General features: G+C 40.3%; 2 protein-coding genes across 3 annotated transcripts in view; one reads left to right on the top strand and one right to left on the bottom strand.

The window, feature by feature from the left end:
* The first annotated feature begins 1715 nt into the window (after nt 1-1715).
* On the top strand, nt 1716-8721 carry LOC138946059 (uncharacterized). The gene is made up of 6 exons (XM_070317577.1): nt 1716-1941; nt 2468-2670; nt 3190-3469; nt 6052-6181; nt 6704-6900; nt 8379-8721. The coding sequence occupies exons 1-6, from the start codon at nt 1738-1740 to the stop codon at nt 8625-8627; spliced, it is 1263 nt and encodes a 420-aa protein (XP_070173678.1). The 5' UTR covers nt 1716-1737; the 3' UTR covers nt 8628-8721.
* A 2681-nt stretch (nt 8722-11402) lies between these two features.
* Nucleotides 11403-25000, bottom strand: part of LOC138983895 (uncharacterized) — a 79760-nt gene continuing 66162 nt past the window's right edge. For both annotated transcript variants that reach the window (XM_070357234.1, XM_070357233.1), the window contains 5 exons: nt 24598-24635; nt 20645-20723; nt 19183-19342; nt 16105-16203; nt 11403-15192 (listed from right to left, as the gene is read on the bottom strand). In XM_070357234.1, the coding sequence (XP_070213335.1) occupies nt 15006-15192; nt 16105-16203; nt 19183-19342; nt 20645-20723; nt 24598-24635 (563 nt within the window). In that variant the 3' untranslated portion in view covers nt 11403-15005. The remainder of the gene's footprint in view (nt 15193-16104; nt 16204-19182; nt 19343-20644; nt 20724-24597; nt 24636-25000) is intronic.

Below are 25000 nucleotides of genomic sequence, written 5' to 3'. Positions count from 1 at the left end.
ATAAAGATGAAACAAAAGACGATATGGTCCCCTTGGACCAACAAAAAAGCTGGTCTGTCAACAAGCCACCAAACATCTTATATTGTTTGGTGGTGCAAGAGACCGAAAATAGGCTTCGTGTAAACGTTTTTTTTGCGTGAGTCTCAGATCGTTTTATTTCGCGTTATGATGTTTTTACACCCCCGGTATAGGGGTGTGTATAGGATTCGGTCCATGTGTTTGTTTGTTTGTGTGTTTGTGTTCTTATATAGATCTCAAGAATGAACGGACCGATCGTCACCAAACTTGGTGAACAGGTTCTATACATTCCTGAGACGGTCCTTACAAAAATTGGGACCAGTCAAACACACGGTTAGGGAGTTATTGGTGGATTAAGATTCTACAAGGACTTATAGAGGGACATATTAATGGTCAAAGGGAAATAACCTTCTCAGTTGGTGGCAGTGAGAATGGTAAGGACGGGGGTGTTTTTCCTACCTCAGAGGAATGTCTTGTTTTTGGTAGGGTTTATGAAGGGAATGTTTGGGACTGACAACACGTTTCGCGTAATGTTTTTTTTCGGCTTATCGTTTTTCGTGTTAAATGATCTCGACTGTATGTGGCTTTAAGAAAAGCAGAACAAATTTCGAGAGATTAAACAACGAGTTTTGAAATCCTCCACGATGCAAGCTGTCATCATTTTCTTTGAAGTTCTAACGATTAAACTTTTTTTTCTCTCCGAAGATTTAATGGTTATGCATTTTGTGTCCTTGTATTTATGAGTCTCTTAGAGGGTCAAGTGTGTCTGTACTTTGTATTTGAGAGTGCTTCACTGATTATTTTTTTTATCCAAAGAGGGCTTCTCTGATTTTATTTCCTCAGAAGAATCTGATGCATCCTCAAGTCATCATTCTTGGACAGAGAATATAAAATGTTATGGGGGTGTGAGATCACGAAAAACTAGAACAGCTCGACATACATTATAAATTGTCGATTACATCGTTTTCATGACCAGAAAGATTCTAAAAGCACGTTTTTCTGGATTCTCAAAAATGTCCGAAATGTCTGTTTTCTTTTGTTTCATGCACGGTACCCAAGAATGTGAAATTTGATAATGTGTGGTCCCAGAGCCAGTAAAGACTGCGGTGATCGTTAGATCAGTACTGATTATGAATCTTGGAATCCTTGTTTTCTTTGTTTTATGCACGTGTACAAGAATGTGAAATTTGAGAATGTGTGGTCCCAGAGCCAGTAAAGACTGCGGTGATCGTTAGATCAGTACTGATTATGAATCTTGGAATCCTTGTTTTCTTTGTTTTATGCACGTGTACAAGAATGTGAAATTTGATAATGTGTGGTCCCAGAGCCAGTAAAGACTGCGGTGATCGTTAGATCAGTACTGATTATGAATCTTGGAATCCTTGTTTTCTTTGTTTTATGCACGTGTACAAGAATGTGAAATTTGAGAAAAAGCGGCGACTGCGGCGATAGTTAGATCGGTACTGATTATGGATCTTGGAATCCTTGTTTGACAATCGTTCTTTATCTGCCAACCCTTTGCAACGCAGTCACAGGGCAGGATTCAAGATCGTCCCTTCTCTTTGATCGACTCGGTCAGGAGACAGAGATGAGCTTATCTTTTAACATTATTTCGAATTTTTTCCTCTGCAATCTAAAAACCTACCATTATTATTCAAATTACCTACCGTTCCTGTTTTTGGATTCCTCTTCAATTCAGTCTTAACAACTGCACCGAGCATGGCCAACTTCTCACGCTCACCAGAAATGACAACATGGAACACAGACCTGTCAATCCTCCACTCAACGGATGCTCCAAACAGCACAGCATCCAAGATAACACACGCTCAAGAAGAGTCAACGACCCAAGAGTCAGTAGCTGTGATCGACCAAGGGATGATATCAGCCTCCTGGTACATGTCATTTTTGGACCCTCACATGAAGGTGAGTCTTTGTGTCTGAGTATTTCTCTGTGCATTTGTCTGTCTGTCTGTCTGTCTGTCTGTCTGTCTGTCTGTCTGTCTGTCTGTCTGTCTGTCTGTGTCTCTCTTTTTTGCTTTGTGTCTGTGTGTGTGTCTCTCTCTCTTTTCGTTTTCTGGAATTTTTTTTCCGAAGGTTTGTGTAATCTTTTTTTAATGTCGTGCATAATTCACAAATATGTCTTGATCTGATTATACCATATATATATATATCTGATATATGTCCTATATAAAAGTGACTCTCATGTGTGTATGTATTTGTATGTGAACTTGTCTGTCTGTCTGTCTGTCTGGCCATGGTTGTCTGTCTACGCCTCTCTCTTTGGCTCTGTGTCAATGTGTGTGTGTGTGTGTGTGTGTGTGTGTGTGTGTGTGTGCGTGCGCGCGCGTGTGTGTGTGTGTAAGTGTGTTTGTGTGTGTGTGTGTGTGTGTGTGTGATTTCTTTTTATGGCATTTTAGGATGATAGGAATAAAACATTGTCTACATTCAGGTGACTGTAGCGGTGTGCGGGTTGTCCGTGGTGTTCTGTGTACTCAACGCACAAGTGTACTGGGGCCAGAGAAAGGGGGCCTTCGCCGTATACATCATGGGCGTCAGTGTGTGCGACGGTCTGTACGCCCTCATGGACTTGGTCGTCAACGTGTCGCGCTTCATGGTCGCTTTCGACTCGTGGTGGAGGATCCATAGTACGTGGTGAGTTTGGAAGGTTACGGTTGTCATCTTTTTATAAACCTATTCTTTGTGGAGCTGGGATTGTCATCATTATGGTCGTTCACAATTCGTGGTTTAGGATCCATAGTACATGGTAGGTGCGTACAGTTTCAGTCGCAATCTGAGGGAGCGGGCCCTTATATGTTGTGTACCTTTACTTTGAGGCTCTGTGGTTCCACACCTTGCTTCCAGATTTTAATTCAAAAGTAACATGACAATTATAAGAATTAACACGAGAAAAAGTCAGCTCTCCTTAATGATACAAATCTGTGTTGTCAAGGAAAGCGATGGTTTTCACTTTAAAATTCTATTCAATCTGCATACCTAATTTTTGAGTTCAAAGGCCACAACCACATTGCAGACGGTTGAACAAGAGAGTTAATTTTAGAAACTGTTCCCGATCTTTACACATTTCAATTTTGACACCCCCTCTCCAAACTTCAAGAATGAGTTCAGAATAATCACTAATAATAAAGTGTATTTATATTCTTCTTCAATTAGGTATCTAAATATATACCTTGGAACGAGCGTCCGGCGGGCTGCCATCTGTCTAAACGCTCTCGCCTCCTTGGAGCGTTTCTTTGCCATCGCCTTCCCGCTAAAAACCACCGGAACCGGAATCTTCTCCTTGGCGCCTGCGCGGACCACTCTGGGCGTGATCGTCTGCTCGTGCGTAGCGCACATGTACCTGATGTTTGAGTGGAAGGTGCAAAACGTGGCTCCCGACCAGTGGAACGCTGTACCCACTGCACTGAAACGATCCAATCCTGAAAGCTTTGAGGTGATTATTTGTCATTTTTGCTGAGAGAGAGAGAGAGAGAGAGAGAGAGAGAGAGAGAGAGAGAGAGAGAGAGAGAGAGAGAGAGAGAGAGAGAGAGAGAGAGAGAGAGAGCGAGAGAGAGAGGGAGAGAGAGAGAGTGCGGGAGAGAGAGAGAGACAGAGAGAGAGAAAGAGTGAAAGAGAGAGAAAGAGAGAGACAGAGAGAAAGAGAGAGAGAGAGAGAGAGAGAGAGAGAGAGAGAGAACTCAGAACTCAGAACTCAGAACTTTATTACATAAGGATAAAGGTTTTAGGCTTAGCCTAATCTTCCAACCTGTCCTTGGAACATATACAGAGAATAATTGTAAACGAAAGCAAAGACTGCGCACATACACACACACACACACACACACACACACACACACACACACACACACACACACACACACACACACACACACACACGCACGTATACACACACACAAACTCACACTCGCTTACACACACACACACACACACACACACACACACACACACACACACACACACACACACGCACACACACACACACACACACACACACACACACATGCACATACATATACACACACATATCCCCCCACACACACATGCTCGCGCGCGCGAGCGTGCGCTCGCATACCTACACACATGCACATGCAATCATTTCATACCTAAAATGAACAGTATCTCATCAAAGTATTAAACTAGTAAAACATCAAAATAATGGTCGAGTATAAACATAAAAAATATTGGACTCGCAAAGTCATAAAAAACAAGACCAGACACAAACAACGGAAAAGGTTTTTTTTTAATTTCTTAAAAAAGTACAGCAATGTATTGCCGAACAGGGCCATAATTATACAGGCAGCTTAAGTTTCAAGAAGAAGGGGGAGGGGGACGAGGAATTACGCATTCAGATTAACTACATACACAATATCTAAAAACAAACAAACACTTAAGACTCAAAGACTCAAAGACTCAAAATGTTTACTGTCCTCATAAAAACAAGGAAAATTGCCTTACAGTGTCAGGCGATCACAGACATAAAAACATCACATGTATTAAGAATTAAACGATTGCACTTAAAACTAATAACTCTAGCCCGCTTCATATTTGCTGTAAACTTAGAATTAGAATTGCATTGAAACACATGTAAACATCCTGTTTAACTTAAGAGCATTGCATACATTATCCGAGTACACAATGGAAACTGGATATCAGGGGCAGTTCATAGTGTGATCAAATATGTGTGCAACTGCCTTTTAAAGGCCTTTAAGGATGCGGATCGTTTGATTTCTATTGGCAAAGAATTCCACAGAGATGATCCTGAAAAAGCTAAGCTGGATTTATACAGATCTATACGAGGAATTGGAGGAAGTAAATTTTGAGACCCATACCTCTTCGTAACATGTGTAAAATAGGATTGCACATAACTGGGCACATCGCCATGAACTAATTTATATACATAAAGACAGCCTTATTGTATGCAAGGTGGGTTTTTAGGGGAAGGAAGTTAAGGCTGTTTAACTTCATTTCTGTAGATATGTGCGATTCATACAGGAGAGAGAGAGAGAGAGAGAGAGAGAGAGAGAGAGAGAGAGAGAGAGAGAGAGAGAGAGACAGACAGACAGACAGACAGACAGACAGACAGACAGAGAGAGAGAGAGAGAGAGAGAGAGAGAGAGAGAGAGAGAGAGAGAGAGAGAGAGAGAGAGAGAGAGAGAGAGAGAGAGAGAGAGAGAGAGAGAGAAACCGACTTATAGTTTGTCCTTAATTTTGTTGTCGACGTCGTATTTGCTGAAGTTGGTGCTGCTGGTGTTTTTGTGTGTATGTTTGTGTGTTTTGGCTAAATGAACCCCTGATACAGGTAGACACCATCTTATCTCTTCTAGTTGTCTGTCAGTTTGGGCAAGTCCATCATTGGTATTTGTGCCAAGCTGCCTCGTTAGCCAAGATTGTATGTGTGTTCACTCTTTTGTACAGTCCGACACTACACAATTACGCAGGACTTGATCTTTATTTACTCCAACTTCAGGCATCAATACAAGAGTCGCAGGAACAATACTAAGATGGCGACTAACTGACTAATCACGTGACCTTTCTTTCGCGCCCTTTGTAATCATTCTAATTGGTAGTTACATTTAGCATTTTTGTTTGTTTTTGCTTAACGCCCAGCCGACCACGAAGGGCCATATCAGGGCGGTGCTGCTTTGACATATAACGTGCGCCACACACAAGACAGAAGTCGCAGCACAGGCTTCATGTCTCACCCAGTCACATTATTCTGACACCGGACCAACCAGTCCTAGCACTGGCCCCATAATGCCAGACGCCAGGCGGAGCAGCTACTAGATTGCCAATTTTAAAGTTTTAGGTATGACCCGGCCGGGGTTCGAACCCACGACCTCACGATCACAAGGCGGACGCCTTACCACTAGGCCAACCGTGCATATGATGAGACAAGACAAGACAAAACACATTTATTAACGGGGGTAATGGCATATGCAAACAGGTGCTATTTTACATCCAGCCCTCGTGACATCATTTCTAAACATAGATCATGTCTTGATGACGTGTCGCCAGGTGGGAAAGAACGCAGTGCGCGCGCTGACCTTCTTCCTGCCTCTTGGTGTGTCCCTGGTGCTCAACCTGGCTCTGGTCATCGCTCTGCGCACACACTTCGCTAACCGCAGAGCTATCAGGACATCCAGTGGTCAGTTGAGATTCGAAATGGAATTTTTTTTGCCGCTTGTTCAACTAACATTACTACGACGACGATAACGATGACCAGGGCTGGACCTAGGGTATGAGAGGGAGGAGCTTCTTGAATGAGGCAGGGGTACAGGGGCTTGTGTGTGTGTGTGTGTGTGTGTGTGTGTGTGTGTGTGTGTGTGTGTGTGTGTGTGTGTGTGTGTGTGTGTGTGTGTGTTTGCGTCCGAGCGTGCACGCGCGCTAGTGTGTTCGTGCTGTAATTACATTTTTCAGCTTGTATGTCGTCTGTAAATGTATGTAAACGCGCACATACGCACAGACGCCTTTTGTCCCCATAGGTCCGTCTTTGACCATGTACCCTTAAATGAATTTGTAATCGTGATTATCCAGCTTCAATCAATCAAATCAACCAAAAGACACATTTCCATTTTTATGTACAATGAAAATGGACATTAACGTTTTCTTATCTAATCTTGTCTTAAATCTGCTCTCTGTATATCTTTTTTGTTCAATAAAACTTTAGGCAGAAACGGTCAAGGGAACCCAGAAGGCCAGAGATCCAAGGCCTGCAATTCAAACGCTGAAACTCAGACCACCAAGTTGATCCTAGCCTTTTCTTTCACCTTCGTGCTACTAGCCCTGCCCCGTGCAGTCAACACCACGCTCGCTACCTACGTTGACGGCTATGGTATCTTCCAGCAAGAACACTACCTGTATCAGGTAGGAAACGGAGACATTTTGTGTTTCTTTCCCCGCACATGAATGTGTTTTTGGAAATAAACCCCCAAACCCCAAATTAAAGGGAATAAAACCCCGCCCCCAAAAAACACCCCACAAAAACAATAACAAAAAAAACAACAACTGACGACCAACCACTTGAAAAACAACACAAAAACCACAATTAATAAATACGTACCACACTCCACAAAAAACTAAACAAAAGAAGAAGAAAAAGAAGAAGAAGAAGAAGAAGAAGAAGAAGAAGAAGAAGAAGAAGAAGAAGAAGAAGAAGAAGAAGAAGAAGAAGAACAACAACAACAACAACAACAGCAACAACAACAACAAAAACAACAACAACCCCCCCCCCCCTACAAAAACGAACAAGCAATTAGCACTTGTGTTTTGTCGTAATTCTTTAAATGTAGGACCGGGTTTAGCCGATCATTCTTGAACAGACTACTTCTTAACATGAAATATGTGGACAAAATCAGGTTTTTCAGGGCTATCGGTACTGATTTTTGTTGTTTGTTATGTGTCTTTGACCCTGTTTTCTCTTTTTTTAATTAATAAAAAAAATGTCACTGCGATATCAATTTTTCAATTGAGAAACCAAGGTCAGGAAAGTATTTATTTTTTTATTTTTATCAGTGCACCAGCAACGCAAAATATAGGCATATATTATAGCATCGTTTATTTATTTATCAATGTGATTGCAGGCAAACAAACTTCTAACACATTCTCTATCGGCGATCCCAGTCATCGAAAGGGGAAAAAGCAGTTATATTCACGTAATCCCTATCATTATTGTCACTCAAATAGCTGACCAAACACTCTGCTCATTGTATGCCCTAGTTCCCTGAAAACATCCGTCTCAAGATGCTGCATGCTAATAACAGAGACCAGGTACACAGATTGACGTCTTTCGTCGCTCCCTTTTCATTTTCGAAGACATAAAAAAAAGTATCTTAGCCATAATACGCGCTGTGAATTATTTTGTTGTTGGTTTAACCTTGCCCCAGCTTCCATATACACCAGTTGATGGAAGTTTATTTTTGAATATTTTTAACATCCAGAAATGGATTTCGTTTGTTGATATTCTTACTTAATCGTACAGTAAAGGATTCTTGTTGTGTTGACAGTTCTAGAAATAGGGCGCATGTATCAAACGCGCGTGAGTGCATTTTGGCATTTCGATCGAAGTTTTAAAAGGAAAACAGACCCACGAGTACTCATTCATTGATTCATTTATTGATAAAATGTAACAGTCTTTGTCTGTTTCTTTCTTTCTTTCTTTCTTTCTTTCTTTCTTTCTTTCTTTCTTTCTTTCTTTCTTTCTTTCTTTCTTTCTTTCTTTCTCTCTTTCCTTCTTTCTTATTTCTTTCTTTACTTCTTTCTTTCTCTTTGAAATATATCGATTTATTCAATAATTCTTATCACTTTTTTTTGATCGAAAAAACGTAATAATTTGTATATTTTAGACGGTGACGAAACTCACTCAATTGTTGACCCACGCGACGGAAGTGACGTTGTTCTTCGTCTGCTTCGTGTACAGTCGTCGCTTCCGGCAGGCTCTGCAACGAATGGCCTGTGTGCGCATGTGCAGGAAGTTGCTCCGGAAGTCAAGTGGGCCATCGAAAACTACAGGGGAAACCGCCACGGATGGCAGCACTGGGAAATTCGATGGCATGACAGAAACTCAAAACGATACAGTGGATGATTCTGTTTAAAGGGAAGTTACCCGCGTCTTTCATCATTGGTTTCTAAAGAAAGTTGTTTACTTGTATTTCGTTTCTTATTCGTGTTTTTATATTTTTCATCTGAGCCTCCGAGATAATTTGTGCCCCCCGCCCCCCTCCCCTCACCAATCAAAAATCAAAAATAAATGTTTGAACAATAATCGTCAAAAGTGCACAACAATAATCTGTGCTGAATTTAGGGCCCTATTAAGTGAGGAAAGCTGTTGACCTGACACATTGAAACTAATTAGTCAGTACGGAATTTTTCAAACTTATGCACCCCGTCAAATTGGCTTTAGAAAATAGCTTTGAGACTCTCATTCAGTGAATGTTAATACTTTAGTAATATGTTTCTAAAAATTAAAGATGTTTATTTTGAATCAAAAAGCAAGAAAGATGAGTTTATCGAACATTTTACAATAGTCAAAATGAAATGTTCATAAGTGCGCCGACATAGTGGTCCAAGTAAGTTGACTGACGTACAAATAATAAGGAGAAATGTAAATAAAAAAGGCTTTGGCTACCCTTTAATGTTTACTTTGATTTATTTGGCTAGTATCTCGCAAGAGATAATAATACAAATGCAGCCTATTTATGTGGTTGACTATTGTTGGCCATTGGATGCGGGGCAATTTCCGAAATGACGAGAAGTGAGTCTTCTTCTTCTTCTTCTTCTTCTTCTTCTTCGTTCATAGGCTGAAACTCCCAAGTTCACTCATGTTTTTGCACGAGTGTGTTTTTACGTGTTTGACAGTTTTTACCCCATCATTCATGCTTTCGGAGGAGAGAAGTGAGTCGGTTACGTTTTAATGCCTGGTTCTTTTGGAATGGGCCTGAGCACTTCCTAAAATGTGAAACTGAAGAAGATCTTTTAATTTGTTATGTAGTTTGAATTTGAGTAACTTGCTCCTTCCTTTTTGTCGTTGGTAAAGATTTTTGTTCAGAAAGTATGGACGGATGGTTTGAATTATTGTTGTCTTTTTGTGCGTGTCAAGAAGGTGATGGTGAATGTGTGTTACACACACACACACACACACACACACACACACACACACACACACACACACACACACACATACACACACACACACACAAACACACACACACTCAAAGACACACACACACACAAACACACAAACACACACACACATACACACACACAAACACACACACACACACACACACGCACACGCACACAGACACCAAATGCCACTAAACAAAACCCCAGAAGAAATGCATTTGTGTTTCATTTTATTTTCAGAGATACGAAAAAAGGTAGTTTGCATAGACTACGATTTTGATAGATAGTATTCAGGCCAAAATGTCACCTGATCAACCAAACTCCAGATCACGAAAAGCAGTATTTTACACGATCACCCAAACCATTTCTCGGTCAATTTGTACTGTCTCTGTGAAAATGACCTTCTGGGGTATTAAGAGTAAGCTTGCACTAAATCAAGGGAATCAAAAAAGCTGATATATATTGCAAAGGTAAACACACAAAGTAATTTGGTATTTTGTACATATACTGAATCTATACTCTCCCCAAAAAGAAACTTGACACAGGTAAACAATGATTTTTTTTCAAATATGTCAGAGGAAAGCACCAAAATTCAGTTTGAAGTTTGTCAGTTACATTGTTGCTAACCACTAAACCACAAAAAGAACATCATTGAACCAAGACTTTACTGGATGGTCGCCCTTTTATTGAATTGCAAAAATATTGTCTGCACAAAAACCATGTCCATGGCGCCATGATGTTTCTTTTTTCAAGTTTCCTTTTTGGGAGTGGCACCCCCGGAATCTGCGTAGCGGCATTGTGAAACGTTCACGGAGCTGTCGAACCCTGATATACCGATCCTGAACCCGTGTGGTTACTCTTGGTCGGACTGACCTTGGTCTGTCCTGTACACTTTAAGTGGCGTTTAAGCGGTTCCATAGTGCACATACAGTTTGTTGGGACACACCAAAATGCCTTGCAACATCTTCATTAGTTGCACCTGCCTGCAACCGGACAATAGCAGTATGGCACTGGGCTTCAGTCAGTCGTGGCATTTTCCGCACCTTAATTGCAGGCGCAGGGAGTGTCACAGAATTGCGGTTGATATGGCTTTCTCATCTCTGCCACTTGAGGCTCAGACAGAGGCAAAAACATCACGGTGCCATGCACGTGATTTTCGTGCAGACAAGATTTTTGCAATTCAATAAAAGGGCGACCACCCTGTAAAGTCTCGGTTCAATTATGTTCTTTATGTGGTTTAGTGGTTAGCAACAATGTAACTGACAAACTTCAAACTGAATTGTGGTGCTTTCCTCTAACATATATTTGAAAAAAATCAATGTTTACCTGTGTCAAGTTTCTTTTTTGGGAGAGTGTATATAAGCTCTAACAAAAAACCACCAGTACAAAGGAACAAAAATCTGCCCGTGTACAGTGCAAAATATATTTATATATATAGATCAGGTTAATATATTCAAAAACATAATGCATAAATGCACTATTTGCATTGGTTGAAAAAACAACAGGATGCCATTTTTTGTATCAGGAACACACACAAAACATAAATCGAGACAGAATACGGAGAACAGAGGTAAAACATTGAGTTAGAAAAAGCGAAAACCGTATAGCAGAAAAAGGGGATGGGTGTGAATGGGTTTTGGAAAGAGGTGGGATATTCTCTTAGTTTGCAAGGGGTCGATACAGGTTTTGCAGTCTTTATATTTATGATAGATGCCGCTTAATCTTTTGAACACTCAAAACCCAAAGATTGATGTCTACAGAAGAGAGAGAGAGAGTTCACAATAAATTAAGTTGCTTTCATAGTTTGTGTGCTTTCAAGTGATCAGTTTCATGACTTTCATGCCAATCGTTATTTGGCAAAACAAACGAACAAACAAACTACAACATTAAACACATCAAAACAACAAAACACAAACGATCGTTTTTAAACTGCTGTGTTGTTGTTGTTGTTTTTGTTGTTGTTGTTTTTGTTGTTGTTGTTGTTGTTGCTGTTTTTGTTGTTGTCGTTGAAAAGTTGACGTCGGTATTACAATGTCACCGGAGTTAGCGAACTACTTTCAGAACTGCATGAATACAACGTGGAAATTTCTTTGCACATTAATTTTGATTCATACAATTTGTTAACTACAGTTAGGTATCCCTTCACGCAATTCCTGTTTGCGGTGCAGATCATTTACGTTGTTGCTGCCTTTATACAAAAACAACAGAAAAGACACGCGTAAATAGCAGAGTATACATACTTAACATATCATGACGCATGTTTTGCATGAAAACAAAAACATCTGAACAAAATGTAACTCAGTGGACGGCTGGTTACCACAATATACGATGTTCAGAAATACCTTTGTGGGGATTGTATGCGCTAGGAAGAGTTGTATTCTTTGAGACATTTTTTTTTTTTTGCTTAACGCCCAGCCGACCACGAAGGGCCATATCAGGGCGGTGCTGCTTTGACATTTAACGTGCGCCACACACAAGACAGAAGTCGCAGCACAGGCTTCATGTCTCACCCAGTCACATTATTCTGACACCGGACCAACCAGTCCTAGCACTAACCCCATAATGCCAGACGCCAGGCGGAGCAGCCACTAGATTGGCAATTTTAAAGTCTTAGGTATGACCCGGCCGGGGTTCGAACCCACGACCTCCCGATCACGGGGCGGACGCCTTACCACTAGGCCAACCGTGCCGGTCTTCTTTGAGACAAAATGTAAACATATCGATAGTGTCACAGTAGAGAATGAGCTCCGATTTGGATGTTTTCAAAGAAACTGTAATTTTCACTGCATTGTATCAGCAATATGTCAGCTCGATGTGATAGTTTCTTCTTACCTTTTCGCCCAATCTTCAAGGAATACAACTCTTTAACAGCACATTAAAAGCCGGACATAGTTATTTCTGAAAAACGTCTATTATTACCCTTGGAATATGAGACAGCAACAAACAAACAAACAAAGAAACAAACAATAAAAACGCAACGAATGCATCGATTTATGTTACATATCTGCAAAATACGTACGTTCTTGCTTGTTTACAAAAACAGTGTACACAATGTAAAAATAAAAACAAGTCGCGTAAGGCGAAAATACAATATTTAGTCAAGTAGCTGTCGAACTCACAGAATGAAACTGAACGCAACGCAACGCAGCAAGACCGTATACTCGTAGCATCGTCACTCCACCGCCCGTGGCAAAGGCAGTGCACGTGGAATTGACAAGAAGAGCGGGGTATTCGTTGCGCTGAGAAGGATAGCACGCTTTTCTGTACCTCTCTTTGTTTTAACTTTCTGAGCGTGTTTTTAATCCAAACATATCATATCCATATATTTTTGGAATCAGGAACCGACAAGGAATAAGATGAAAGTGTTTTTAAGTTGATTTCGAAAAAAAAAATTTGATAATAATTTTTATATATTTAATTTTCAGAGCTTGTTTTTAATCCGAATATAACATATTTATATGTTTTTGGAATCAGCAAATGATGGAGAATAAGATAAACGTACATTTGGATCGTTTTATAATTTTTTATTTTTTTTTACAATTTTCAGATTTTTAATGACCAAAGTCATTAATTAATTTTTAAGCCACCAAGCTGAAATGCAATACCGAACCCCGGGCTTCGTCGAAGAGTACTTGACCAAAATTTCAACCAATTTGGTTGAAAAATGAGGGCGTGACAGTGCCGCCTCAACTTTCACGAAAAGCCGGATGTGACGTCATCAATGACATTTATCAAAAAAATGAAAAAAACGTTCGGGGATTTCATACCCAGGAACTCTCATGTCAAATTTCATAAAGATCGGTCCAGTAGTTTAGTCTGAATCGCTCTACACACACACACACACAGACAGACAGACAGACGCACATACACCACGACCCTCGTTTCGATTCCCCCTCGATGTTAAAATATTTAGTCAAAACTTGACTAAATATAACTAGAAAAACAAAGCTATTTCTTCAACCCTGCCATATTGCTTTAAACCCAAAAATAGCACTGGAAACAAAACTGCCCATTCCACTGAAATCAGATTTCCCCCCTGTTTTAATACGCTTTAATCTGTCTAAAATGAATTGTAAACAAGTCGCAACATCAAGTTTATTGTTAAAGGCATACTAACGCACTCCCGTGTTTACAAAGTGTAGTTTGCCCACAATCGATGTCAAACGCACCATAAGACCATATAATGACGATACGTCACCATGCGCGGACCATAATACATGCATTACAGCTTGTTCTAGCCTCTGAAAAAGTGAGGATGTCAACAAAGCCGCGGTGTTCTCTCCCTTGCATCAACGTTACATGTGTTGCCAAATCTATAAATAGGACGATCCAGATCAAAATGAAAACTCAAATATCTCAACATTTAAGGGGTCCTAGACCACAATATTTTGCAGGGAACTTAATTTAGTCTGTCTCCAGCTGTTGGTAAAGCAATTAGCGTGTATAGTCATCGAGTACATATGGCTTTAACGCTTGTTAAACGACAGGCCCAAACTGCCCATGATGCAAAGCACTCAAACGTGTAGTACTGGGACCTCACACTGGGGTGGATCACATCATTTTTAAGTGGGGCTTTCCAAATTTCTTTTAGGGACAATTCGACGACGCGAAGCGTTTAGTTGAGGGCGCAATAACGGAGCAATATGTGCCAAGAAACTTCCCCTAATACACCTTCAAAAAAGTATATTTAGGAAGACAAATTTGGATAAAAACAAGGAAAATTGACCTATCTGGTGCAACCTGAGCCAGCAAAATTAATTACCCAACTACCTTCCAAATTTGTTGCAATAATTTGTTGGCCAAGTTTAGTTGGTACCGACATCCGTGCTTCGGCGTTGGATAAACGTTAGTCTTGCATTCTCTCTTTCGTCAACCTTATTCAATTTGATAAAGTCTGAAGCAGAGGGCGTGGACATGTGTACCTGGTGGGGGAAACTTGAGTTTAGTTACCTGTCTAAGACATAGTACATTTACTCGATTGTGAGCCCAGAGTTGGCATCTGTGCTTTGCTAAGGCTAACAAAAAAATTAGGTGTGGTTAAGGTAACATAGCTAACAAAAAAATAGGGTAGGAAGGTAGGCAATCACTTTTTTTTTTTTTAAACTTTTTTTCTAATGTGTACAAATTAAACCTACTTGACAGGGAAATAACGCTTTCATTGCGTTTTCTGCACTCGTTTTTTTTTCTTTTTGTTTTTTTGACAAATGTAAAAAAAAGTTATAGGGTCGGCCCCTAAAAATAGGGTAGGTCGGGTTACCGTAACCACACCTATTTTTTTTTAGGCCTAAGTGGAAAAACGTCATATCCTGTCTTCTCTTTGATAAATGAGAAACAAGAACGTGGTGATTTTATTCAATTTTATACAACCCGAAGTAGCTGGCGTGGACGTCTGTGGCAAAGTTAATGTGTCGACAGTCACCACGGTGATCGGGGATTCGAACCCGGACCTCGCTTTGTCGAAGAAGTCTGAATTGCCCCATCTGCAAGGAACTGTCACGAGGGAAGGGAATCGTACGGTTTGGGTATCGCAGGCCCCTGAAACACACCATCAATTATCTTCAAATGACTTCATTCACATTTGAGATAACCAGACATTCCAAAGAGTATATAGGCGCAGGAAAAATAGTTTACAACACTTACTCTTTATCCTATGTGAGATAGCCAGACATGACACAGAGAATAGAAGTGAATGAGAAAATATAAAGTTCTACATTACACTTACTCTCTATCCTATGTGAGATAGCCAGACATGACAAAGAGAGTGGAAGTGAGTGACAAAGATGTAACCGCATACCACTTACTCATGGCCCTGCTTCAGATAGCCAGACATTACAAAGATAATGGAAGGAAATGACAAAGATATAACCACATGGACATAGAAGACTAAGTCTTTATTATCTCAACAGATACATTTAGTCTGTATATGACAACAACCATAAAACATGACATTGAACAGCATGCAACATTGCGATATAGTTAACGTATTAAATATGAATAATTCCTTAAAACATGACTGCACATCATCATATCAATTCACCATTCATATTCAACAATTTCCCCCACACACACACACACACACGCGCACACGCACGCACACACACACACACACACAAATACACACACACACACACACACACCCACACACACACACACACACACACACACACACACACACACACACACACACACACACACACACACACTCTTTTTCTCTCTATCCATCTTTTATTTCTTTCTCTCTCTCTCTCTCTCTCTCTCTCTCTCTCTCTCTCTCTCTCTCTCTCTCTCTCTCTCTCTCTCTCTCTCTTTTCGAATCACGTTCGCCTCACAGTCTAATCAAGTGCACGAATACGACGTGGATAAAACTATTTCATGAGAGTGAACATAAATCTATAACAGTATCCCATAATGAGTAAAGACGTAACACATCTTGGTTTTCACCCTTACTCTCGGTCCTGCGTGAGATAGCCAGACATGAGCACTGTGGGAGTGCCGCCGCCGTGCGGTATCATCACCGTTTCGTGGTTACAATCACGCCTGTATGTCCTGCAAAATAGATGGGGAAAATGAAAAATAACATGAATTGAAGACAAGAATAAGTGATTGAATTAAAAGAGAATAAACACACTGAGGGAGAGTATTATTGTGTTTGGCTTTTGGTAGTGTAACGTAAAAGCTGTTAAGAAGTTAATTCACTCAATCCATCAAGGAATGAATATATGAATGAATCAATGGATGAATGAGTTATTGAATGAATGAATGAATGAATGAATCACTCACTCACTCACTCACTCACTCACTCACTCACACAATCAATCAATCAATCAATCAATCAATCAATCAATCAATCAATCAATCAATCAGTTCTTAAAAAAAGGTATTGAAGGCATATTTGAAGCCGCAGTGAAATTAAAAGTATGGTCGGTGCAGGCAGCAGTGTTTGTGTGTAGAAGTTGCACATCGGGTTTCAGTAAATATTAAAAATATGGACGAAGTTTGCGAATCATGAAAAATATGAGCTTTTTCATGACCGCCAACTCGGACTAAATTTCTTAAACCCACTGAGACGATTTAATCCACCTTTGTCAGTTTTTTTTTGTCAACAAAAAGGCGTTTAATGACATACTTCTAAAATACACCTTATTCATTTGAAGTCTCTGTGTAATCTCGCAAAGACGTCCTTTCTGGCAAATACACAAACAGTAGTCAGAGCGAAAACTTGGATAAGGAGAGGAGTTATCTGAGAAAAGAGCGTATGCATTTTTCTACTGATGCATTTGGTGTAAAATTATATACATCACTTCATCATTTTATTTCAAGGATGAAATTCAAATCAAAATAAGCATCACACAAGGAAAAATAATTTTTGGCCAAAATTCCGTGCCACCTGTGGCCTTCATTTTTGACTAGCTGTCAGGGCCCGGTTTCGCCCGGGTATTCGCCAAATTTAATATGAGTTATCTCCCTTCCTTGGGACAATTCTAATCTAATGTAGATACTTGAGCAGCAGGTCTAACTTTGACTCAATACACTCTGTGAGAATAATCAGGCGTGCCTGCACGATAAGAGTTACCTCCCTTTGCTTCCAGACATTTCATAAACTGTCTGGTTGATATTTTTTTTCTTCATTTCTTATCCCCATAGGAGCATTAGAGAGTCTTTAATATCACTGCCATTATGTGCTTGCTACAGGTTAACACTAATCACTGATCTGGCCTTGTGCTATATAGGCTGTATTCAATAACGGGTAGGTTCATAATCTGAGAAAAAACACAATGAATAGAGAAACTACAAGTCGCGTAAGGTGAAATTACAACATTTAGTCAAGCTGTCGAACTAACAGAATGAAACTGAACTCACTGCATTTTTACAGCAAGAGCGTATACTCGTAGCATCGTCAGTCCACCGCTCGATGCAAAGGCAGTGAAATTGACAAGAAGAGCGGGGTAGTAGTTGCGCTGAGAAGGATAGCACGCTTTTCTTTATCTCTATTCTTTTTAACTTTCTGAGCGTGTTTTTAATCCAAACATATCACATCTATATGTTTTTGAAATCAGGAACCCACAAGAAATAAGATGACATTGTTTTTAAATCGATTTCGGAAATTTTATTTTAATAATAATTTTTATATTTTTAATTTTCAGAGCTTGTTTTTAATCCGAATATAACATATTTATATGTTTTTGGAATCAGAAAATGATGAAGAATAAGATGAACGTAAATTTGGATCGTTTTAAAAACAAATTATTTTTTTTACAATTTTCAGATTTTTAATGACCAAAGTCATTAATTAATTTTTAAGCCACCAAGCTGAAATGCAATACCGAAGTCCGGCCTTCGTCGAAGATTGCTTGGCCAAAATTTCAATCAATTTGATTGAAAAATGAGGGTGTGACAGTGCCGCCTCAACTTTTACAAAAAGCCGGATATGACGTCATCAAAGGTATTTATCGAAAAAAAGAAAAACATGTCGGGAAATATTATTCCCAGGAACTCTCATGTCAAATTTCATAAAGATCGGTCCAGTAGTTTGGTCTGAATCGCTCTACACACACACACACGCACAGACAGACACACACACACACACATACACCACGACCCTCGTCTCGATTCCCCCTCTACGTTAAAACATTTAGTCAAAACTTGACTAAATGTAAAAACGCAGGCGCACATCTGCGGCTCCTAGGCAGTGTGCATACACACTATCTTAACTTGTTCTTGCCCCTTGCCATCTCCGAGGTATGGTGACCACACACACACACACACACACACACACACACACACACATACACACACACACACACACACACACACACACGCACGCACACACACGCACAGACAGACACACACACACACACACACACACTTACATCCATTCTTATATACATTAGATACCCCTCCTCCTCCTTCATCCACAGCTCCATCACTTGCATCGATCAGTCGTAGCCATCGGTTAAAGGGACGTTATAAACGACCACCGCACTGCAAAGTGAAGCGTGACACTTTTGAACACACGTTTTGTAACCAGTTGTGAGCACTGCGTGACGAACTAAGTAATTCTACTTGAAAAAGTAGCACACATGGTACATGGTACACACTATTAAGTGCTTATCGTGTGTGCATTTTTTGATGGTAGAATCGTATAGTATTTCACACAGTGTTCAAAACAGGTGTATATACAATTTGTGCTCAAAAATGGAACGCTTCATTTTACAGTGCAACCAAACAGACAGAATACAGAATATTTGTACTGCCCAAGTTTGGGAATTTGTTTTGACAGAAGCGGTATTCACTGCATTCACTTTACCCAAGCACACCCAACATACGCAGCTATAAAAAAAAATAAAATAAAAAAAATAAGCCAATCCTCACCTTCTTCACCAGTACCAATAAATCTAACCCACTTACAAGAAACTCGAATATATAGGAAACTACGCTTACACGACATAATTGTATTCACCTGCGAAATTTATGATGTACAACCAAAAAAACAAAACAATAAAAGAAGTATCCTAAGTTGCTTACCTAATTTGCGTTCCGTTGATGACCACCTGCGAGTATACCACGTAGATTCCAGGTTGGTCGATCTTGATTCCTTTGATCTCGGGATTGTGCCTATTATGTTGGAAACGCACGCCTACCCTGTGGAATGAGTTCGGGTCTTCTCTCCACAACAGGTACTCGCCTGTGTTGGACAACATAAATCAAATAAACACGATATTTCTTCTTCTTCTTGGGTTAAACAAGATTTTATTACATTTGAACATAAGGCCCCCACAAAAAAAGTAATATGTTTCTGGTCACCCGACCCTACCTAGTCTTTTCCCGTCGACCCTAGACTTTTTAAAAAGTTTATTTGTGAATAAAAAGAAGAAAAAAAAGCGTCAAAACGAAAGTAACAGACGGCAGACGACTCAAGGGGGATAACCCCGCATCCCTTTTGTCTCATTTGTTTTGTAATGTGTTGTCTTTCTCTTTGTATTGTAAGTCCAGTCTCGTTGCGTCACTGTATAGTTATTTTCTACCCTGACCACGAAAAAAAAAAATCCCTCCCTACCTACCCTATTTTTTGTAGCAATGTACCAGAAACATACAACTTTTTTTTTGGCCTAAAGGCAAAACAATTATTGCACCCCTTTTTGCACCCAAACAAAAGCATTCATTTCCATGTCATTTCATTCAAATTTGTCACCTACAGCACTCAACTTGGCTATCTGGCACACTTTCGGATCTAAGATGTATTTTGGTTTAAGCGTGTTTATTCAATTTCTCATACACACGTTTCAAACAATAACAACATTTAGAACGTTATGTATTTTACAGGAGTTACTTGACAGCCACCCAAATAAGGGTACCCCCGAAATCGACCTGACAAAAACGTTATAGGCTGAACTTGACAACGCCTTGGAAACGGTCCAATCAATTATCTACTGTTTTGTTTCTCTATCTTAAGTGTGTCTAGTGTTATGCTATTCCTACTGATGCAGAGACCGGCACGGTTGGCCTAGTGGTAAGGCGTCCGCCCCGTTACTGGGAGGTCGTGGGTTCGAACCCCGGCCGGGTCATACCTAAGACTTTAAACTTGGCAATCTAGTGGCTGCTCCGCCTGGCGTCTGTCATTATGGGGTTAGTGCTAGGACTGGTTGGTCCGGTGTCAGAATAATGTGACTGGGTGAGACATGAAGCCTGTGCTGCGACTTCTGTCTTGTGTGTGGCGCACGTTATATGTCAAAGCAGCACCGCCCTGATATGGCCCTTCGTGGTCGGCTGGGCGTTAAGCAAACAAACAAACAAACAAACAAACAAACAAATACTGATGCAGAGGTCGATCGCAGGTGCAGTCAAAACGGGAGGCTTTTGCGTCCATTTTGAGGGATACAACGACAAAAAGCGCCGTATGTCAGCAATGACCAAGTGGATTGCTTCGTAACTTTTAGTATCTCATACCTATGTTCGAGACGTACATGTGAAATGAATTTTGCCTTACTGTCTTGCCTTGAGTACGCATGTCCAGGGTCTACTCCTTGTAAGTGGACTTTGGCCATATCATAGTGGTACTCCTCGACCTGAAAATACCAAAGACAGACATCATAAACTGTCAACTTTGTGCAGACTCTCCTCTGTGTCCGAACACCCCTGTGTTCACGCATGCGCACGATAAAGATCCCAGGGTCATAGCGAAAGCCTCAGGCCTTGGAAACACGAATACATGCATGCAAAAATATGAAGCCCCGGTGTCCGTTCGGCCAACAGACCATAAAGTAACCATTTCAGCACTGACACAAGACGACCCAACCCCGTCCCTAGCTCATTCCAGGTCTCCTCTAGCAGCCGGCAGCCAGCTGTCTACACCCCACACCCCCCCCCTCCCTGCATTTTTATTTGTTATTGTTTATACAAAGCCGGGTTTTACCGTGTAACATGCCCCTAATGGCTTTGCCGTGAGGGCGTAAAACTGACATTTTCTTCATCATAAACTGATAGGTGGGTTATTCTCCAGAGCTGTGTACAAGTGGAAACCATGCTACAAAGTTGACATTTATCCCCGAGTACGCTAGTACTAGGGCTCAGCAGACTTTAATTGTGTGTCTGTCTGTCTTTCTCCACTTAACAGCTTATTGCTAGGAAACTACTGGGCGCAGTTCGTTCAAAAGTTGATACACTAACTTGATAATAGGTCCGATTGATCGTATTAAAACTTCATAATGTTACCTGGGACCTAAATGCAAAATAAACCACAAAAACGACTTGGCCGTAGGAGGAGTTCACACCGGCGGGGCAACACGCAGCCATTGACCTGATAGAACAGCCGAACGCGTCACACAAAAATACGTCATGACAAAGTTACACGCAAAGCAAAAGAGACTTTGACGTCATTTACTTTTGTTCGGAATTTTCCGTCTGTTCCTAGCTTGTCAGTGAAGACCTGACGTGAGTAAGCTTACCCAAAACGTCTTTGTTCTCTATTCTCATTGCAGCTGTGAAATAATCAGTCTTGTGTCTCGGTCGTGTAGGTACAGAGTTTGCTTCTGCAATCATTGTGTTCGTGTTGATGACGGCTTCATAAGACAAAATAATAAGCGAATCTATCGCGAGGAAGACGTTTATGTACAAATCACCGAACCCAACCCATTTTTTGTGTGCATTTTTCTGAAGAATAAACTGCATGTGGTTAATTTCATCCGTTTAATGCTTGTCGAAACGAGCCATAAGGCTTTAGAATAAAAGATTTCACGCATTGCTTGGCCATCTGATCACAGATGAGGTCGCAGTTTGTAGGTTGAATCTATGAATCGGCCAGAGATAGATCTGCATTTCTGGTCAGAAACCAACATTCACACCACAGACATTCCAAACATTTATATTTATTGAGCGAGCCAGTCTGAAGAGTACTCGGGTCCGGCGCGAGCGTTTTTACATTTAGTCAAGTTTTGACTAAATGTTTTAACATAGAGGGGGGAATCGAGACGAGGGTCGTGGTGTATGTGTGTGTGTGTGTGTGTGTGTGTGTGTGGTGTATGTGTGTGTGTGTGTGTGTGTGTGTGTGTAGAGCGATTCAGACTAAACTACTGGGCCGATCTTTATGAAATTTGACATGAGAGTTCCTAGGTATGATATCCCCGGAACTTTTTTCTTTTTTTCGATAAATACCTTTGATGACGTCATATCCGGCTTTTTGTAAAAGTTGAGGCGGCACTGTCACACCCTCATTTTTCAATTAAATTGATTGAAATTTTGGCAAAGCAATATTCGACGAAGGCCGGGATTTGGTATTGCATTTCAGCTTGGTGGCTTAAAAACTAATGAGTGAATTTGGTCATTAAAAATCGGAAACTTCTAATTAAAATTTTCATTTTTTCGATAAATACCTTTGATGACGTCATATCCGGCTTTTTGTAAAAGTTGAGGCGGCACTGTCACACCCTCATTTTTCAATTAAATTGATTGAAATTTTGGCAAAGCAATCTTCGACGAAGGCCGGGGTTTGGTATTGCATTTCAGCTTGGTGGCTTAAAAACTAATGAGTGAGTTTGGTCATTAAAAATCGGAAACTTGTAATTAAAATTATTTTTTTATTAAACGATCCAAAAACAATGTCATCTTATTCTTCGTCATGTTCTGATTCCAAAACCATATACATATGTTATATTTGGATTAAAAACAATCTCTGAAAATTAAAAATATAAAAATTATGATCTCTTACATCATAGATGTAACAAGAGAACAATGGAAATACAAGAAATATACCTAGAGTACATTTACAGAGACAAAGAAGGGAGGTCATGGGATATATCTAATATACGTTAAATCATTTAAAGGACTAAAATGCATGGTACAAAAAGGTACACAGCTCTGGAAAATAACCCAGATAGCAAGTTGCCAAACAGCACAGCAGGCTACTATCAGTAGGCCCTACCGAGCACAGAGAGATGTGGACTAAAACACACACAACTAGCAATGGGCGTCATGAACATACAGGCAGAAAGCTGTCTGAAGATTCCTAGAAAACTCCCCGACAGATGTTTATAAAATGTTGCATGTTAGTTCCTGCATGCAGATGATATCATCAGACGTTTGTTTTCATTTTTTCAATACATGTCTTTGATGACGTCATATCCTTTTTTTTGCAAAAGATGAGACCGCACTGTGGGGACGTCATTTTTCACTCAAATTGATCAAGTAATCGTCGACTCAGTCCGGACTATTGGATTGCATTTCAGCTCAGAAGCTGTTAAAATAATTGATCAGTTTATTAATTAGGAAGACGAGTGACGAGTAAAGTTGACTAATAACCATTTAACTGACAACGGTAAGAGTAAAGTAATGAATTATGAGGTGACAAATCACATAGTAGAATAATGAATAATAAGAGTGATAAAGAGTAATAAAGAGAAATAAATACTGAGGTGACAAAGGACATAGGTCTCTTAGTAGATTATTTAATACTAATTGGTCAAAGGGTATTGTTGACTAACAAATACTAGGGTGGAAAATGGTATAAGCTTAGCAGGTTTATATCTACTCAACTGGCATAATACGAAATCAATCAATCAATCAATCAATATGAAGCTTATATAGCGCGTATTCCGTGGGTACAGTTCTAAGCGCTTGTCGAAGAGTTGTCAACACAGGACTAACAAAGAAACTAACATCTTCAGACGGACACGAACCCTATCACACACTAGCAAACCATGGTAAACATACAACAAACAACTGTTTAACAACAATGTACACATCAATAGCTAGGTCCAAACAAAATAATATTAAGCACAAAGAAAATCCCTGAAATAGGCATCATATACTGCTTAGCTGGTAAAGCACTTATTAGTGCTGGTAAAACGCGTACACAACTAATAAATACTTAGCTTAGCTTAGCTTAGCAGAAACGCGTACGAAGAAGGTTTAGGTGTGGTTAGCAATCTTTCGATCTCAAATCTAACCAATTCAATCTTTTAAGATTACGAGAATCAAGAAAACCAGAAACAACTAGACTAAAAGAAGGGTCACAACTCAGCCTAGAACCAAACTTTTCCAGACCGGGTGATGTCCCTTGGTTAGTTACGGGCGCAGAGGCAATACTTCATGCTGTGTTCAGATGATCAAACTTGATTGGGGATACTATCCCTACTATGCTCGTAATTTTTTTTAAAATTGTCAGTACCACCCTCCCCCTCCCCCCCCTCCTCCCCCCTCAAAGACTCAACCATTAAGCTCAGAGAGGATGACCGAACATGGGAAATAACTCTTGCCGAGTTCAAACCTTTCAACCGGATAATGTCCCTTCTCTACTTTCAATCTAGAAATTCGTGGTTTTGCTGATTTCCGTTTTTTTTTAAAGCTGGTCGGTTAATGGTTTCAGTGAAATATGAACCAACAACAACAACAACAACAACAACTAACAAACAACAGCAAAACAAACAACAACAACGACGAACTCACAATAGTTTCGACCCATCGGCGCATCGTATTCCATTCGTCTGCAAAAAATCCAGATAAATCAGAAATACCTCTCTCTCTCTCTCTCTCTCTCTCTCTCTCTCTCTCTCTCTCTCTCTCTCTCTCTCTCTCTCTCTCTCTCTCTCTCTCTTGCTTTCTGCGTGCATGTGTTTCTGTGTGTGTGAGTGTTTACGCGCGCGTGTGCCGCTGGCGTGCGTGCGTGTGTGTGTGTGTGCGTGTGTTTGTGTGTGTGGTGTGTGTGTGAAAAGACAGAGCAAACGACACTACAGACCTCACGGCAAGCCATTCAGACACACACACGCACACACACACACACACACACGCACGCTAGCATACATACACGCACACAAACACACACACACACACACTCACACTCACACACACA

Source organism: Littorina saxatilis, linkage group LG13 (genome assembly GCF_037325665.1).
Source record: "Littorina saxatilis isolate snail1 linkage group LG13, US_GU_Lsax_2.0, whole genome shotgun sequence".
In the NCBI taxonomy this organism is placed as follows: domain Eukaryota; kingdom Metazoa; phylum Mollusca; class Gastropoda; order Littorinimorpha; family Littorinidae; genus Littorina; species Littorina saxatilis.
The sequence above is the reverse complement of the archived record's forward strand: the minus strand, read 5'-3'. Positions and strand labels throughout refer to the sequence as shown.